General features: G+C 46.4%; 1 protein-coding gene across 3 annotated transcripts in view; it reads left to right on the top strand.

Annotated features, from left to right (window-relative positions):
- pax-5 (Pax-5 protein) overlaps window positions 1-18,517 on the top strand; it is a 132,514-nt gene that overhangs the window by 52,374 nt on the left and 61,623 nt on the right. For all 3 annotated transcript variants that reach the window (XM_036989322.1, XM_036989323.1, NM_001124682.1), the window contains exons 3-5: window positions 944-1,141; window positions 1,888-1,952; window positions 15,677-15,799. In XM_036989322.1, the coding sequence (XP_036845217.1) occupies window positions 944-1,141; window positions 1,888-1,952; window positions 15,677-15,799 (386 nt within the window). The remainder of the gene's footprint in view (window positions 1-943; window positions 1,142-1,887; window positions 1,953-15,676; window positions 15,800-18,517) is intronic.

Here is an 18,517-nt window from a genome sequence, read left to right as displayed (position 1 = left end):
GAGAGGGGGAGAGAGGGGAAGAGAGGGGGAGAGAGGGGGAGAGAGGGGAAGAGGGGGGGAGAGAGGGGGAGAGAGGGGAAGAGAGGGGGAGAGAGGGGAAGGGAGGGGGAGAGAGGGGAAGAGAGGGGGGAGAGAGGGAGACGGGGTACCAGAACTCTTGGTCAAGACAACAGAGAGGGGAAGAGAGGAGGAGAGAGGGGGGAGAGAGGGAGACGGGGGAGGTACCAGAACTCTTGGTCAAGACAACAGAAGACTCCTCTCGTCTCTTGTTTCAAACGTAAAAATAGTTTAAAGTTTCATCGAGGCCCTCTTCCACCCTCCCTCCCTCCCTCCCTCCCTCCCTCCCTCCCTCCCTCCCTCCCTCCCTCCCTCCCTCCCTCCCTCCTCTCCCTCCCTCCCTCCCTCCCTCCCTCCCTCCCTCCCTCCCTCCTCTCCCTCCCTCCCTCCCTCCCTCCCTCCTCTCCCTCCCTCCCTCCTCTCCCTCCCTCCCTCCCTCCCTCCCTCCTCTCCCTCCCTCCCTCCCTCCCTCCCTCCCTCCCTCCCTCCCTCCCTCCCTCCCTCCCTCCCTCCCTCCTCTCCCTCCCTCCCTCCCTCCCTCCCTCCCTCCCTCCTCTCCCTCCCTCCCTCCCTCCCTCCTCTCCCTCCCTCCCTCCCTCCCTCCCTCCCTCCCTCCCCCCCCTCCCTCCCTCCCTCCCTCCTCTCTCTCCCTCCCTCCTCTCCCTCCCTCCCTCCCTCCCTCCCTCCCTCCCTCCCTCCCTCCCTCCCTCCCTCCCTCCTCTCCCTCCCTCTCTCCCTCCCTCCCTCCCTCCCTCCCTCCCTCCCTCCTCTCCCTCCCTCCCTCCCTCCCTCCCTCCCTCCTAAACCAATCAGCTTGTCCTTCTCCTTTTGATTGACAGGTCCAACCACAGCTGTTGACCAATCCGTGTGTCCCCTCTGCCCTCAGGTACTATGAGACAGGAAGTATCCGTCCCGGGGTGATTGGAGGATCCAAACCAAAGGTTGCTACACCCAAAGTGGTGGATAAGATCGCCGACTACAAACGCCAAAACCCCACCATGTTCGCCTGGGAGATACGAGACAGACTATTGGCTGAGAGAGTGTGTGACAACGACAGTGTTCCCAGTGTCAGCTCTATCAACAGGTACGTAGCAGAGTGTGTGGGGGGGTAGGGGTCAGGGTGGGGGGGGGGGGGGTGTAGGGACAGAGATGGGTAGTGAGGACAGAGAGGGGTAGTGAGGACAGAGAGGGGTAGTGAGGACAGAGAGGGGTAGTGAGGACAAAGAGGGGTAGTGAGGACAGAGAGGGGTAGTGAGGACAGAGAGGGGTAGTGAGGACAGAGAGGGGTAGTGAGGACAGAGAGGGGTAGTGAGGACAGAGAGGGGTAGTGAGGACAGAGAGGGGTAGTGAGGACAGAGAGGGGTAGTGAGGACAGAGAGGGGTAGTGAGGACAGAGAGGGGTAGTGAGGACAGAGAGGGGTAGTGAGGACAGAGAGGGGTAGTGAGGACAGAGAGGGGTAGTGAGGACAGAGAGGGGTAGTGAGGACAGAGAGGGGTAGTGAGGACAGAGAGGGGTAGTGAGGACGGAGCTCAGTAGCTCAGCTTCAGCTCAGTAGTGCAACACCATGATACGATGACAACTGTTTCTTTCCCCTGAGAAGAGAGAGAGAGAGAGACAGAAAGAGACACAGAAAGAGAGAGGGTTTAAGGAGGGAGAATGGCAGAGAGAAAAGGGAAGAGAGGACTTGCATGAGCAGCCAAGCAGGAAGTGTAAGGCCCCTCTGCCATGTCAGCCTGCCTCAGCCACTTTACACACACACACACACACACACACACACACACACACACACACACCCCACAATCTCTTACGTGGTTTGTATTCTCTTGTAGGATCATCAGGACTAAAGTCCAGCAGCCTCCGGGTCAGTCAGGACCTCTCTCTGCTCATAACCTGGGTAAGTCAGCCTTTATAGCTGCTAATAACCACCTTAATAGTTGTTCATGATAACTCTATGTCACCCTTACAAGCCCCCCCCACTCTGTCTCTCCCCCCTTCCACTCTCTCTTTCTCTTTCTCTCTCCCCATCCCTCCCTTCCTTCCTCTTGCTCTCCCCCTTCCTCCTCCTCTCCCCCTTGCTCTCTCCCCTCCTCTCCTCTTCCGCTTTCCCTCCCTCCCTCCCTTCCTCCCCTCTTCTCCCTTCACCCCTCCACCTTCCTTCCTTCCTTCCTTCCTTCCTTCCTTCCTTCCTTCCTTCCTTCCTTCCTTCCTTCCTTCCTTCCTTCCTTCCTTCCTTTCTCTTCCTCTCCACCCTTCCTCCTCCTCTCCCCCTTGCTCTCTCCCCTCCTCTTCATCTCCCTCTTTCCCTCTCCCCATTCCTCCCCTCCCTCCCGCACTCCCCCTCCACCTCACCCCTCACCCCTCTCCCCATTCCTCCCCTTCCTCCCCCCTCCACCTCCCCACTCTCCCCCTTCCTCCCCTTCCTCCCCCCTCCCCCTCCCCCTCCCCCTCTCCCAATTCCTCCCCTTCCTCCCCCCTCCACCTCCCCACTCTCCCCATTCCTCCACCTCCCCCCTCTCCCCATTCCTTCCCTTCCTCCCCCCGCCACCTCCCCCCTCTCCCCCTTCCTCCCACCTCCCTCTCCACCTCCGCCCTCTCCCCATTCCTCCACCTCCCCCCTCTCCCCATTCCTCCCCTTCCTCCCCCCTCTCCCCATTCCTCCCCTTCCTCCCCCCTCCACCTCCCCTTCCTCCCCCCTCTCCCCCTTCCTCCCCTTCCTCCCCCTTCCACCTTCCCCCTCCACTTCCCCTTCCTCCCCCCTCTCCCCATTCCTCCCCTTCCTCCCCCCTCCACCTCTCTCTATCTGTGATGGCTGTTTTAGCCTCCAGTGGATTGTGTTTCAGTGTCTCTCAAATCTTCAGAATCACACTCCGTCACTTAATCTAAATTAATTTCACACACACACACACACACACACACACACACACACACACCTCACTCTCAGATTACACAGATAAATGGTTTTGACTCCAGGGCGGAAAATTGAACATTTGGATTTGGAGAATAATGAAAATATTGGAGGATAAAATGCGTTCGTTTCCTGAGAGAGAAAAAAAGAGAAGAGAACGAATGAGAAAATGTGATAATTGAAGTGATAAATCAACAGGAAGTAAAGAGATTCAATACATCTCCATGTGGTTACTGAACCAGGAACAGAGTTTCATCTCCATGGTTACTGAACCAGGAACAGAGTTTCATTCTCCATGTGGTTACTGAACCAGGAACAGAGTTTCATTCTCCATGTGGTTACTGAACCAGGAACAGAGTTTCATTCTCCATGGTTACTGAACCAGGAACAGAGTTTCATTCTCCATGTGGTTACTGAACCAGGAACAGAGTTTCATTCTCCATGTGGTTACTGAACCAGGAACAGAGTTTCATTCTCCATGGTTACTGAACCAGGAACAGAGTTTCATTCTCCATGGTTACTGAACCAGGAACAGAGTTTCATTCTCCATGTGGTTACTGAACCAGGAACAGAGTTTCATTCTCCATGTGGTTACTGAACCAGGAACAGAGTTTCATTCTCCATGTGGTTACTGAACCAGGAACAGAGTTTCATTCTCCATGTGGTTACTGAACCAGGAACAGAGTTTCATTCTCCATGGTTACTGAACCAGGAACAGAGTTTCATTCTCCATGTGGTTACTGAACCAGGAACAGAGTTTCATTCTCCATGGTTACTGAACCAGGAACAGAGTTTCATTCTCCATGTGGTTACTGAACCAGGAACAGAGTTTCATTCTCCATGTGGTTACTGAACCAGGAACAGAGTTTCATTCTCCATGGTTACTGAACCAGGAACAGAGTTTCATTCTCCATGTGGTTACTGAACCAGGAACAGAGTTTCATTCTCCATGTGGTTACTGAACCAGGAACAGAGTTTCATTCTCCATGGTTACTGAACCAGGAACAGAGTTTCATTCTCCATGTGGTTACTGAACCAGGAACAGAGTTTCATTCTCCATGTGGTTACTGAACCAGGAACAGAGTTTCATCTCCATGGTTACTGAACCAGGAACAGAGTTTCATTCTCCATGGTTACTGAACCAGGAACAGAGTTTCATTCTCCATGTGGTTACTGAACCAGGAACAGAGTTTCATTCTCCATGTGGTTACTGAACCAGGAACAGAGTTTCATTCTCCATGGTTACTGAACCAGGAACAGAGTTTCATTCTCCATGTGGTTACTGAACCAGGAACAGAGTTTCATTCTCCATGTGGTTACTGAACCAGGAACAGAGTTTCATTCTCCATGGTTACTGAACGAGGAACAGAGTTTCATTCTCCATGGTTACTGAACCAGGAACAGAGTTTCATTCTCCATGGTTACTGAACCAGGAACAGAGTTTCATTCTCCATGGTTACTGAACCAGGAACAGAGTTTCATTCTCCATGGTTACTGAACCAGGAACAGAGTTTCATTCTCCATGGTTACTGAACCAGGAACAGAGTTTCATTCTCCATGGTTACTGAACCAGGAACAGAGTTTCATTCTCCATGTGGTTACTGAACCAGGAACAGAGTTTCATTCTCCATGTGGTTACTGAACCAGGAACAGAGTTTCATTCTCCATGGTTACTGAACCAGGAACAGAGTTTCATTCTCCATGGTTACTGAACCAGGAACAGAGTTTCATTCTCCATGGTTACGGAACCAGGAACAGAGTTTCATTCTCCATGTGGTTACTGAACCAGGAACAGAGTTTCATTCTCCATGGTTACTGAACCAGGAACAGAGTTTCATTCTCCATGGTTACTGAACCAGGAACAGAGTTTCATTCTCCATGGTTACTGAACCAGGAACAGAGTTTCATTCTCCATGTGGTTACTGAACCAGGAACAGAGATTAATTCTCCATGGTTACTGAACCAGGAACAGAGATTCATTCTCCATGTGGTTACTGAACCAGGAACAGAGTTTCTTTCTCCATGGTTACTGAACCAGGAACAGAGTTTCATTCTCCATGTGGTTACTGAACCAGGAACAGAGTTTCATTCTCCATGTGGTTACTGAACCAGGAACAGAGTTTCATTCTCCATGTGGTTACTGAACCAGGAACAGAGTTTCATTCTCCATGTGGTTACTGAACCAGGAACAGAGTTTCATTCTCCATGGTTACTGAACCAGGAACAGAGTTTCATTCTCCATGGTTACGGAACCAGGAACAGAGTTTCATTCTCCATGTGGTTACTGAACCAGGAACAGAGTTTCATTCTCCATGGTTACTGAACCAGGAACAGAGTTTCATTCTCCATGTGGTTACTGAACCAGGAACAGAGTTTCATTCTCCATGTGGTTACTGAACCAGGAACAGAGTTTCATCTCCATGGTTACTGAACCAGGAACAGAGTTTCATTCTCCATGGTTACTGAACCAGGAACAGAGTTTCATTCTCCATGTGGTTACTGAACCAGGAACAGAGTTTCATTCTCCATGTGGTTACTGAACCAGGAACAGAGTTTCATTCTCCATGGTTACTGAACCAGGAACAGAGTTTCATTCTCCATGTGGTTACTGAACCAGGAACAGAGTTTCATTCTCCATGTGGTTACTGAACCAGGAACAGAGTTTCATTCTCCATGGTTACTGAACGAGGAACAGAGTTTCATTCTCCATGGTTACTGAACCAGGAACAGAGTTTCATTCTCCATGGTTACTGAACCAGGAACAGAGTTTCATTCTCCATGGTTACTGAACCAGGAACAGAGTTTCATTCTCCATGGTTACTGAACCAGGAACAGAGTTTCATTCTCCATGGTTACTGAACCAGGAACAGAGTTTCATTCTCCATGGTTACTGAACCAGGAACAGAGTTTCATTCTCCATGTGGTTACTGAACCAGGAACAGAGTTTCATTCTCCATGTGGTTACTGAACCAGGAACAGAGTTTCATTCTCCATGGTTACTGAACCAGGAACAGAGTTTCATTCTCCATGGTTACTGAACCAGGAACAGAGTTTCATTCTCCATGGTTACGGAACCAGGAACAGAGTTTCATTCTCCATGTGGTTACTGAACCAGGAACAGAGTTTCATTCTCCATGGTTACTGAACCAGGAACAGAGTTTCATTCTCCATGGTTACTGAACCAGGAACAGAGTTTCATTCTCCATGGTTACTGAACCAGGAACAGAGTTTCATTCTCCATGTGGTTACTGAACCAGGAACAGAGATTCATTCTCCATGGTTACTGAACCAGGAACAGAGATTCATTCTCCATGTGGTTACTGAACCAGGAACAGAGTTTCTTTCTCCATGGTTACTGAACCAGGAACAGAGTTTCATTCTCCATGTGGTTACTGAACCAGGAACAGAGTTTCATTCTCCATGTGGTTACTGAACCAGGAACAGAGTTTCATTCTCCATGTGGTTACTGAACCAGGAACAGAGTTTCATTCTCCATGTGGTTACTGAACCAGGAACAGAGTTTCATTCTCCATGGTTACTGAACCAGGAACAGAGTTTCATTCTCCATGGTTACGGAACCAGGAACAGAGTTTCATTCTCCATGTGGTTACTGAACCAGGAACAGAGTTTCATTCTCCATGTGGTTACTGAACCAGGAACAGAGTTTCATTCTCCATGGTTACTGAACCAGGAACAGAGTTTCATTCTCCATGGTTACTGAACCAGGAACAGAGTTTCATTCTCCATGTGGTTACTGAACCAGGAACAGAGTTTCATTCTCCATGTGGTTACTGAACCAGGAACAGAGTTTCATTCTCCATGGTTACTGAACCAGGAACAGAGTTTCATTCTCCATGGTTACTGAACCAGGAACAGAGTTTCATTCTCCATGGTTACTGAACCAGGAACAGAGTTTCATTCTCCATGGTTACTGAACCAGGAACAGAGTTTCATTCTCCATGGTTACTGAACCAGGAACAGAGTTTCATTCTCCATGTGGTTACTGAACCAGGAACAGAGTTTCATTCTCCATGTGGTTACTGAACCAGGAACAGAGTTTCATTCTCCATGGTTACTGAACCAGGAACAGAGTTTCATTCTCCATGGTTACTGAACCAGGAACAGAGTTTCATTCTCCATGGTTACGGAACCAGGAACAGAGTTTCATTCTCCATGTGGTTACTGAACCAGGAACAGAGTTTCATTCTCCATGGTTACTGAACCAGGAACAGAGTTTCATTCTCCATGGTTACTGAACCAGGAACAGAGTTTCATTCTCCATGGTTACTGAACCAGGAACAGAGATTCATTCTCCATGTGGTTACTGAACCAGGAACAGAGTTTCTTTCTCCATGGTTACTGAACCAGGAACAGAGTTTCATTCTCCATGTGGTTACTGAACCAGGAACAGAGTTTCATTCTCCATGTGGTTACTGAACCAGGAACAGAGTTTCATTCTCCATGTGGTTACTGAACCAGGAACAGAGTTTCATTCTCCATGTGGTTACTGAACCAGGAACAGAGTTTCATTCTCCATGGTTACTGAACCAGGAACAGAGTTTCATTCTCCATGGTTACGGAACCAGGAACAGAGTTTCATTCTCCATGTGGTTACTGAACCAGGAACAGAGTTTCATTCTCCATGTGGTTACTGAACCAGGAACAGAGTTTCATTCTCCATGGTTACTGAACCAGGAACAGAGTTTCATTCTCCATGGTTACTGAACCAGGAACAGAGTTTCATTCTCCATGTGGTTACTGAACCAGGAACAGAGTTTCATTCTCCATGTGGTTACTGAACCAGGAACAGAGTTTCATTCTCCATGTGGTTACTGAACCAGGAACAGAGTTTCATTCTCCATGTGGTTACTGAACCAGGAACAGAGTTTCATTCTCCATGTGGTTACTGAACCAGGAACAGAGTTTCATTCTCCATGTGGTTACTGAACCAGGAACAGAGTTTCATTCTCCATGGTTACTGAACCAGGAACAGAGTTTCATTCTCCATGGTTACTGAACCAGGAACAGAGTTTCATTCTCCATGGTTACTGAACCAGGAACAGAGTTTCATTCTCCATGTGGTTACTGAACCAGGAACAGAGTTTCATTCTCCATGTGGTTACTGAACCAGGAACAGAGTTTCATTCTCCATGGTTACTGAACCAGGAACAGAGTTTCATTCTCCATGGTTACTGAACCAGGAACAGAGTTTCATTCTCCATGTGGTTACTGAACCAGGAACAGAGTTTCATTCTCCATGGTTACTGAACCAGGAACAGAGTTTCATTCTTCATGGTTACTGAACCAGGAACAGAGTTTCATTCTCCATGTGGTTACTGAACCAGGAACAGAGTTTCATTCTCCATGGTTACTGAACCAGGAACAGAGTTTCATTCTCCATGTGGTTACTGAACCAGGAACAGAGTTTCATTCTCCATGGTTACTGAACCAGGAACAGAGTTTCATTCTCCATGTGGTTACTGAACCAGGAACAGAGTTTCATTCTCCATGTGGTTACTGAACCAGGAACAGAGTTTCATTCTCCATGTGGTTACTGAACCAGGAACAGAGTTTCATTCTCCATGTGGTTACTGAACCAGGAACAGAGTTTCATTCTCCATGGTTACTGAACCAGGAACAGAGTTTCATTCTCCATGGTTACTGAACCAGGAACAGAGTTTCATTCTCCATGTGTTTACTGAACCAGGAACAGAGTTTCATTCTCCATGGTTACTGAACCAGGAACAGAGTTTCATTCTTCATGGTTACTGAACCAGGAACAGAGTTTCATTCTCCATGTGGTTACTGAACCAGGAACAGAGTTTCATTCTCCATGGTTACTGAACCAGGAACAGAGTTTCATTCTCCATGGTTACTGAACCAGGAACAGAGTTTCATTCTCCATGTGGTTACTGAACCAGGAACAGAGTTTCATTCTCAATGGTTACTGAACCAGGAACAGAGTTTCATTCTCCATGTGGTTACTGAACCAGGAACAGAGTTTCATTCTCCATGTGGTTACTGAACCAGGAACAGAGTTTCATTCTCCATGTGGTTACTGAACCAGGAACAGAGTTTCATTCTCCATGGTTACTGAACCAGGAACAGAGTTTCATTCTCCATGGTTACTGAACCAGGAACAGAGTTTCATTCTCCATGGTTACTCAACCAGGAACAGAGTTTCATTCTCCATGGTTACTGAACCAGGAACAGAGTTTCATTCTCCATGGTTACTGAACCAGGAACAGAGTTTCATTCTCCATGGTTACTGAACCAGGAACAGAGTTTAATTCTCCATGGTTACTGAACCAGGAACAGAGTTTCATTCTCCATGGTTACTGAACCAGGAACAGAGTTTCATTCTCCATGTGGTTACTGAACCAGGAACAGAGTTTCATTCTCCATGTGGTTACTGAACCAGGAACAGAGTTTCATTCTCCATGTGGTTACTGAACCAGGAACAGAGTTTCATTCTCCATGTGGTTACTGAACCAGGAACAGAGTTTCATTCTCCATGTGGTTACTGAACCAGGAACAGAGTTTCATTCTCCATGTGGTTACTGAACCAGGAACAGAGTTTCATTCTCCATGGTTACTGAACCAGGAACAGAGTTTCATTCTCCATGGTTACTGAACCAGGAACAGAGTTTCATTCTTCATGGTTACTGAACCAGGAACAGAGTTTCATTCTCCATGTGGTTACTGAACCAGGAACAGAGTTTCATTCTCCATGGTTACTGAACCAGGAACAGAGTTTCATTCTCCATGGTTACTGAACCAGGAACAGAGTTTCATTCTCCATGTGGTTACTGAACCAGGAACAGAGTTTCATTCTCCATGGTTACTGAACCAGGAACAGAGTTTCATTCTCCATGTGGTTACTGAACCAGGAACAGAGTTTCATTCTCCATGTGGTTACTGAACCAGGAACAGAGTTTCATTCTCCATGTGGTTACTGAACCAGGAACAGAGTTTCATTCTCCATGTGGTTACTGAACCAGGAACAGAGTTTCATTCTCCATGTGGTTACTGAACCAGGAACAGAGTTTCATTCTCCATGGTTACTGAACCAGGAACAGAGTTTCATTCTCCATGGTTACTGAACCAGGAACAGAGTTTCATTCTCCATGGTTACTGAACCAGGAAAAGAGTTTCATTCTCCATGGTTACTGAACCAGGAACAGAGTTTCATTCTCCATGTGGTTACTGAACCAGGAACAGAGTTTCATTCTCCATGGTTACTGAACCAGGAACAGAGTTTCATTCTCCATGGTTACTGAACCAGGAACAGAGTTTCATTCTCCATGTGGTTACTGAACCAGGAACAGAGTTTCATTCTCCATGGTTACTGAACCAGGAACAGAGTTTCATTCTCCATGGTTACTGAACCAGGAACAGAGTTTCATTCTTCATGGTTACTGAACCAGGAACAGAGTTTCATTCTCCATGTGGTTACTGAACCAGGAACAGAGTTTCATTCTCCATGGTTACTGAACCAGGAACAGAGTTTCATTCTCCATGGTTACTGAACCAGGAACAGAGTTTCATTCTCCATGTGGTTACTGAACCAGGAACAGAGTTTCATTCTCCATGGTTACTGAACCAGGAACAGAGTTTCATTCTCCATGTGGTTACTGAACCAGGAACAGAGTTTCATTCTCCATGTGGTTACTGAACCAGGAACAGAGTTTCATTCTCCATGTGGTTACTGAACCAGGAACAGAGTTTCATTCTCCATGTGGTTACTGAACCAGGAACAGAGTTTCATTCTCCATGGTTACTGAACCAGGAACAGAGTTTCATTCTTCATGGTTACTGAACCAGGAACAGAGTTTCATTCTCCATGTGGTTACTGAACCAGGAACAGAGTTTCATTCTCCATGGTTACTGAACCAGGAACAGAGTTTCATTCTCCATGGTTACTGAACCAGGAACAGAGTTTCATTCTCCATGTGGTTACTGAACCAGGAACAGAGTTTCATTCTCCATGGTTACTGAACCAGGAACAGAGTTTCATTCTCCATGTGGTTACTGAACCAGGAACAGAGTTTCATTCTCCATGTGGTTACTGAACCAGGAACAGAGTTTCATTCTCCATGTGGTTACTGAACCAGGAACAGAGTTTCATTCTCCATGTGGTTACTGAACCAGGAACAGAGTTTCATTCTCCATGGTTACTGAACCAGGAACAGAGTTTCATTCTCCATGGTTACTGAACCAGGAACAGAGTTTCATTCTCCATGGTTACTGAACCAGGAACAGAGTTTCATTCTCCATGGTTACTGAACCAGGAACAGAGTTTCATTCTCCATGTGGTTACTGAACCAGGAACAGAGTTTCATTCTCCATGGTTACTGAACCAGGAACAGAGTTTCATTCTCCATGGTTACTGAACCAGGAACAGAGTTTCATTCTCCATGTGGTTACTGAACCAGGAACAGAGTTTCATTCTCCATGTGGTTACTGAACCAGGAACAGAGTTTCATTCTCCATGGTTACTGAACCAGGAACAGAGTTTCATTCTCCATGTGGTTACTGAACCAGGAACAGAGTTTCATTCTCCATGGTTACTGAACCAGGAACAGAGTTTCATTCTCCATGGTTACTGAACCAGGAACAGAGTTTCATTCTCCATGGTTACTGAACCAGGAACAGAGTTTCATTCTCCATGGTTACTGAACCAGGAACAGAGTTTCATTCTCCATGGTTACTGAACCAGGAACAGAGTTTCATTCTCCATGGTTACTGAACCAGGAACAGAGTTTCATTCTCCATGTGGTTACTGAACCAGGAACAGAGTTTCATTCTCCATGGTTACTGAACCAGGAACAGAGTTTCATTCTCCATGGTTACTGAACCAGGAACAGAGTTTCATTCTCCATGGTTACTGAACCAGGAACAGAGTTTCATTCTCCATGTGGTTACTGAACCAGGAACAGAGTTTCATTCTCCATGGTTACTGAACCAGGAACAGAGTTTCATTCTCCATGTGGTTACTGAACCAGGAACAGAGTTTCATTCTCCATGGTTACTGAACCAGGAACAGAGTTTCATTCTCCATGTGGTTACTGAACCAGGAACAGAGTTTCATTCTCCATGGTTACTGAACCAGGAACAGAGTTTCATTCTCCATGGTTACTGAACCAGGAACAGTTTCATTCTCCATGTGGTTACTGAACCAGGAACAGAGTTTCATTCTCCATGGTTACTGAACCAGGAACAGAGTTTCATTCTCCATGGTTACTGAACCAGGAACAGTTTCATTCTCCATGGTTACTGAACCAGGAACAGTTTCATTCTCCATGTGGTTACTGAACCAGGAACAGAGTTTCATTCTCCATGGTTACTGAACCAGGAACAGTTTCATTCTCCATGTGGTTACTGAACCAGGAACAGAGTTTCATTCTCCTCAGGATTTGCCGTTCTCTCTCTTTTTCTGTGGTTCTGTGGTTGATGTCTGTAGGGAGGGAGTTTCTATGTTTCTGTCATTGGTGCCTGTAGGGAGGTGCTGTGGTTCTTTGGTTCTGTGGTTCTGTGGTTCTGTAGTTCTGTAGGGAGGGAGGTTCTGTTGTTCTGTAGGGAGGGAGGTTCTTTCTCTATCTCTATGGCACCCTACTCCCTATATAGGTCACCACTTTAGACCAGAGCCCTATTACCTATATAGTGAACTACTAGTGACCAGAGCCCTATTCCCTGTATAGTGGTACTAATATAGACCAGGGTCCTATTCCCTATATAGTGCACTACTATAGACCAGGGCCCTATTCCCTATATAGTGAACAACTACTGACCACAGCCCTATTCCCTCTATAGTGCAGTACTAGTGAACAGAGCCCTATTCCCTATATAGTGAACTACTAGTGACCAGGGCCCTATTCCCTATATAGTGGTACTACTATAGACCAGAGCCCTATTCCCTATGTAGTGGTACTACTATAGACCAGAGCCCTATTCCCTATATTGTGGTACTACTATAGACCAGAGCCCTATTCCCTATATAGTGGTACTACTATAGACCAGAGCCCTATTCCCTATATAGTGGTACTACTATAGACCAGAGCCCTATTCCCTATATAGTGGTACTACTATAGACCAGAGCCCTATTCCCTATATAGTGGTACTACTATAGACCAGAGCCCTATTCCCTATATAGTGGCACTACTATAGACCAGAGCCCTATTCCCTATATAGTGGTACTACTATAGACCAGAGCCCTATTCCCTATATAGTGGTACTACTATAGACCAGAGCCCTATTCCCTATATAGTGGTACTACTATAGACCAGAGCCCTATTCCCTATATAGTAGTACTACTATAGACCAGAGCCCTATTCCCTATATAGTGGTACTACTATAGACCAGAGCCCTATTCCCTATATAGTGGTACTACTATAGACCAGAGCCCTATTCCCTATATAGTGGTACTACTATAGACCAGAGCCCTATTCCCTATATAGTGGTACTACTATAGACCAGAGCCCTATTCCCTATATAGTGGTACTACTATAGACCAGAGCCCTATTCCCTATATAGTGGTACTACTATAGACCAGAGCCCTATTCCCTATATAGTGGTACTACTATAGACCAGAGCCCTATTCCCTATATAGTGGCACTACTATAGACCAGAGCCCTATTCCCTATATAGTGGTACTACTATAGACCAGAGCCCTATTCCCTATATAGTGGTACTACTATAGACCAGAGCCCTATTCCCTATATAGTGGTACTACTATAGACCAGAGCCCTATTCCCTATATAGTAGTACTACTATAGACCAGAGCCCTATTCCCTATATAGTGGTACTACTATAGACCAGAGCCCTATTCCCTATATAGTGGTACTACTATAGACCAGAGCCCTATTCCCTATATAGTGGTACTACTATAGACCAGAGCCCTATTCCCTATATAGTGGTACTACTATAGACCAGAGCCCTATTCCCTATATAGTGGTACTACTATAGACCAGAGCCCTATTCCCTATATAGTGGTACTACTATAGACCAGAGCCCTATTCCCTATATAGTGGTACTACTATAGACCAGAGCCCTATTCCCTATATAGTGGTACTACTATAGACCAGAGCCCTATTCCCTATATAGTGGTACTACTATAGACCAGAGCCCTATTCCCTATATAGTGGTACTACTATAGACCAGAGCCCTATTCCCTATATAGTGGTACTACTATAGACCAGAGCCCTATTCCCTATATAGTGGTACTACTATAGACCAGAGCCCTATTCCCTATATAGTGGTACTACTATAGACCAGAGCCCTATTCCCTATATAGTGGTACTACTATAGACCAGAGCCCTATTCCCTATATAGTGGTACTACTATAGACCAGAGCCCTATTCCCTATATAGTGGTACTACTATAGACCAGAGCCCTATTCCCTATATAGTGGTACTACTATAGACCAGAGCCCTATTCCCTATATAGTGGTACTACTATAGACCAGAGCCCTATTCCCTATGTAGTGGTACTACTATAGACCAGAGCCCTATTCCCTATATAGTGGTACTACTATAGACCAGAGCCCTATTCCCTATATAGTGAACTACTAGTGAACAAGCGCTACACAAATGACCCGCCAAGTAAGCAACCTGTGTATTTCTATAATGAGGTGAATTTGGAGCGAAACTGCCTACCGTGGACTATTCAACTCCTTAGCCGTAACAACAAGAGGTTCAAACCATCCCAAAGTGGCTAGCTGTTCTGTACTAAAGGCTTATTACCAATTTATGACAGTCCTGTGACAGTCCTACGTATAGCGTTACGACCGACCTATGTCTTTTAGTTCAGAAGGTTACAAGACATTATGTGTGATACGGTGTTTAGACGTTATGAGCGCCCTATGCACCGTTATGTAGCATTATGTAGCGTTATGTCATGTTATGCGCCGTTATGTAGCATTATGTAGTGTTATGTAATGTGTGTAGCATTATGTAGCATTATGCAGTGTTATGTCATGTTATGTGCCGTTATGTAACATTATGTAGGATTGTGGAGTGTTATGTAGCATTATGTAGTGTTATGTAACATAATGTAGCATTACGTAGTGTTATGTAGCATTATGTGGTGTTATGTAGCATTATGTAGTGTTATGTAGCGGTATGTAACATAATGTAGCAGTATGTAGTGTTATGTAGCGGTATGTAACATAATGTAGCATTATGTAGCATTATGTAGTGTTATGTAGCGGTATGTAACATAATGTAGCATTATGTAGTGTTATGTAGCATTATGTAGTGTTATGTAGCGGTATGTAACATAATGTAGCGTTATATAGTGTTATGCAGTGTTATGTAGCGGTATGTAACAATGTAGCATTATGTAGTGTTATGTAGCAGTTTGTAAGGTTATGCAGCATTATGTAGTGTTATGTAGCATTATGTAGTGTTATGTAGCATTATGTAGTGTTATGTAGCGGTATGTAACATAATGTAGCATTATGTAATGTTATGTATTGTTATGTAGTGTTATGTAGCAGTATGTAAGGTTATGCAGCATTATGTAGTGTTATGTAGCATTATGTAGTGTTATGTAGCGGGATGTAACATAATGTAGCATTATTTAGTGTTATGTAGTGTTATGTAGCAGTATGTAAGGTTATGCAGCATTATGTAGCGTTATGTAACATAATGTAGTGTTATGTAGTGTAATGGAGTGTTATGTAGCATTGTGACCCATGTCCTAACTTTCCACAGCGTCGTCGGTAGCGTCGACACAGGTTTCCGCGGTGACCAGTGACTCGGCTGGCTCCTCCTACTCCATCAGCGGCATTCTGGGAATCAGCTCAGCTAACGACGGCAAGCGGAAGAGAGACGATGGTGAGAGACGGTGTGTGTGTGTGTGTGTGTGTGTTCGGTCTTCTCTGATGGAGTGGAGAGAGTTACAGCTGATCAGCCAGGTCACAACAGACCCAAGGCCGTATTCCACGTTCCTTCAGGTCTGCAGGACGTCGGGAGATGAGTTCAAAACCGTCCGCTAGAGGCGACGATGAGCGCTCGTTTCTCAACCATTAGGAATTAAATGCCTAAAGTTTACCGTCAAGTTGGGGGGGATAACCCTTACATTTAACCATCGAGTTGGGGGGGGGGATAACCCTTACATTTAACCATCGAGTTGGGGGGGGATAACCCTTACATTTAACCATCAAGTTGGGGCGGAATAACCCTTACATTTAACCATCGAGTTGGGGGGGAGATAACCCTTACATTTAACCATCGAGTTGGGGGGGATAACCCTTACATTTAACCATCAAGTTGGGGGGGATAACCCTTACATTTAACCATCGAGTTGGGGGGGGAGATAACCCTTACATTTAACCATCGAGTTGGGGGGGGAGATAACCCTTACATTTAACCATCGAGTTGGGGGGGGATAACCCTTACATTTAACCATCGAGTTGGGGGGGGGGGGGGAGATAACCCTTACATTTAACCATCGAGTTGGGGGGGGGATAACCCTTAATTTAACCATCGAGTTGGGGGGGGGGGAATAACCCTTACATTTAACCATCGAGTTGGGGGGGGGATAACCCTTACATTTAACCATCGAGTTGGGGGGGGGATAACCCTTAATTTAACCATCGAGTTGGGGGGGGGGGATAACCCTTACATTTAACCATCGAGTTGGGGGGGATAACCCTTACATTTAACCATCGAGTTGGGGGGGGGATAACCCTTACATTTAACCATCGAGTTGGGGGGGGGGGATAACCCTTACATTTAACCATCGAGTTGGGGGGGGGGGATAACCCTTACATTTAACCATCGAGTTGGGGGGGGGGGATAACCCTTACATTTAACCATCGAGTTGGGGGGGGGGGATAACCCTTACAGTTAACCATCGAGTTGGGGGGGGGATAACCCTTACATTTAACCATCGAGTTGGGGGGGGGGGGGGGGTAACCCTTACATTTAACCATCGAGTTGGGGGGGAGATAACCCTTACATTTAACCATCGAGTTGGGGGGGGGGGGGGGGGGGGGGTAACCCTTACATTTAACCATCGAGTTGGGGGGGATAACCCTTACATTCAACCATCGAGTTGGGGGGGGATAACCCTTACATTTAACCATCGAGTTGGGGGGGGGGGTAACCCTTACATTTAACCATCGAGTTGGGGGGGGGGGATAACCCTTACATTTAACCATCGAGTTGGGGGGGGGGGGATAACCCTTACATTTAACCATCGAGTTGGGGGGGGGATAACCCTTACATTTAACCATCGAGTTGGGGGGGGGGTAACCCTTACATTTAACCATCGAGTTGGGGGGGAGATAACCCTTACATTTAACCATCGAGTTGGGGGGGGATAACCCTTACATTTAACCATCGAGTTGGGGGGGGGATAACCCTTATATTTAACCATCGAGTTGGGGGGGTGGATAACCCTTACATTTAACCATCGAGTTGGGGGGGTGGATAACCCTTACATTTAACCATCGAGTTGGGGGGGGGGATAACCCTTACATTTAACCATCGAGTTGGGGGGGGGGGGGGATAACCCTTACATTTAACCATCGAGTTGGGGGGGGGGGGGGGGATAACCCTTACATTTAATCATCGAGTTGGGGGGATAACCCTTACATTTAACCATCGAGTTGGGGGGGGATAACCCTTACATTTAACCATCGAGTTGGGGGGGGGGATAACCCTTACATTCAACCATCGAGTTGGGGGGGGGGGGGGGTAACCCTTACATTTAATCATTGAGTTGGGGGGATAACCCTTACATTTAACCATCGAGTTGGGAGGGGGGGGGGGTAACCCTTACATTTAACCATCGAGTTGGGGGGGGGGGGGGATAACCCTTACATTTAACCATCGAGTTGGGGGGGGGGATAACCCTTACATTTAACCATCGAGTTGGGGGGGTAACCCTTACATTTAACCATCGAGTTGGGGGAGGGGGGGATAACCCTTACATTTAACTGTTATCGATTTTACGTTTAAAGTCACACAGACAAATACACACAGACAGACACAGAGACAAACAGAAGAAGATGACAGACAGACACAGACAGACACAGAGACAGACAGCAGAAGATGACAGACAGACACAGACAGACACAGAGACGAACAGCAGAAGATGACAGACAGACACAGACAGACACAGAGACAAACAGCAGAAGATGACAGACAGACACAGACAGACACAGAGACAGACAGCAGAAGATGACAGACAGACACAGAGACAGACAGCAGAAGATGACAGACAGACACACACAGACAGACAGACACAGAGACAGACAGCAGAAGATGACAGACAGACAGACACAGACAGACAGCAGAAGATGACATACAGACACACACAGACAGACAGACACAGAGACAGACAGCAAAAGATGACATACAGACAGACACAGGCAGACAGACACAGAGACAGACAGCAGAAGATGACAGACAGACACACACAGACAGACAGACACAGAGACAGACAGCAGAAGATGACGGACAGACACACACAGACAGACACAGAGACAGACAGCAGAAGATGACATACAGACAGACACAGACAGACAGACACAGAGACAGACAGCA

This window comes from Oncorhynchus mykiss, chromosome 10, assembly GCF_013265735.2.
Source record: "Oncorhynchus mykiss isolate Arlee chromosome 10, USDA_OmykA_1.1, whole genome shotgun sequence".
NCBI lineage: Eukaryota > Metazoa > Chordata > Actinopteri > Salmoniformes > Salmonidae > Oncorhynchus > Oncorhynchus mykiss.
This window is presented reverse-complemented; position numbering and strand designations above follow the sequence as displayed.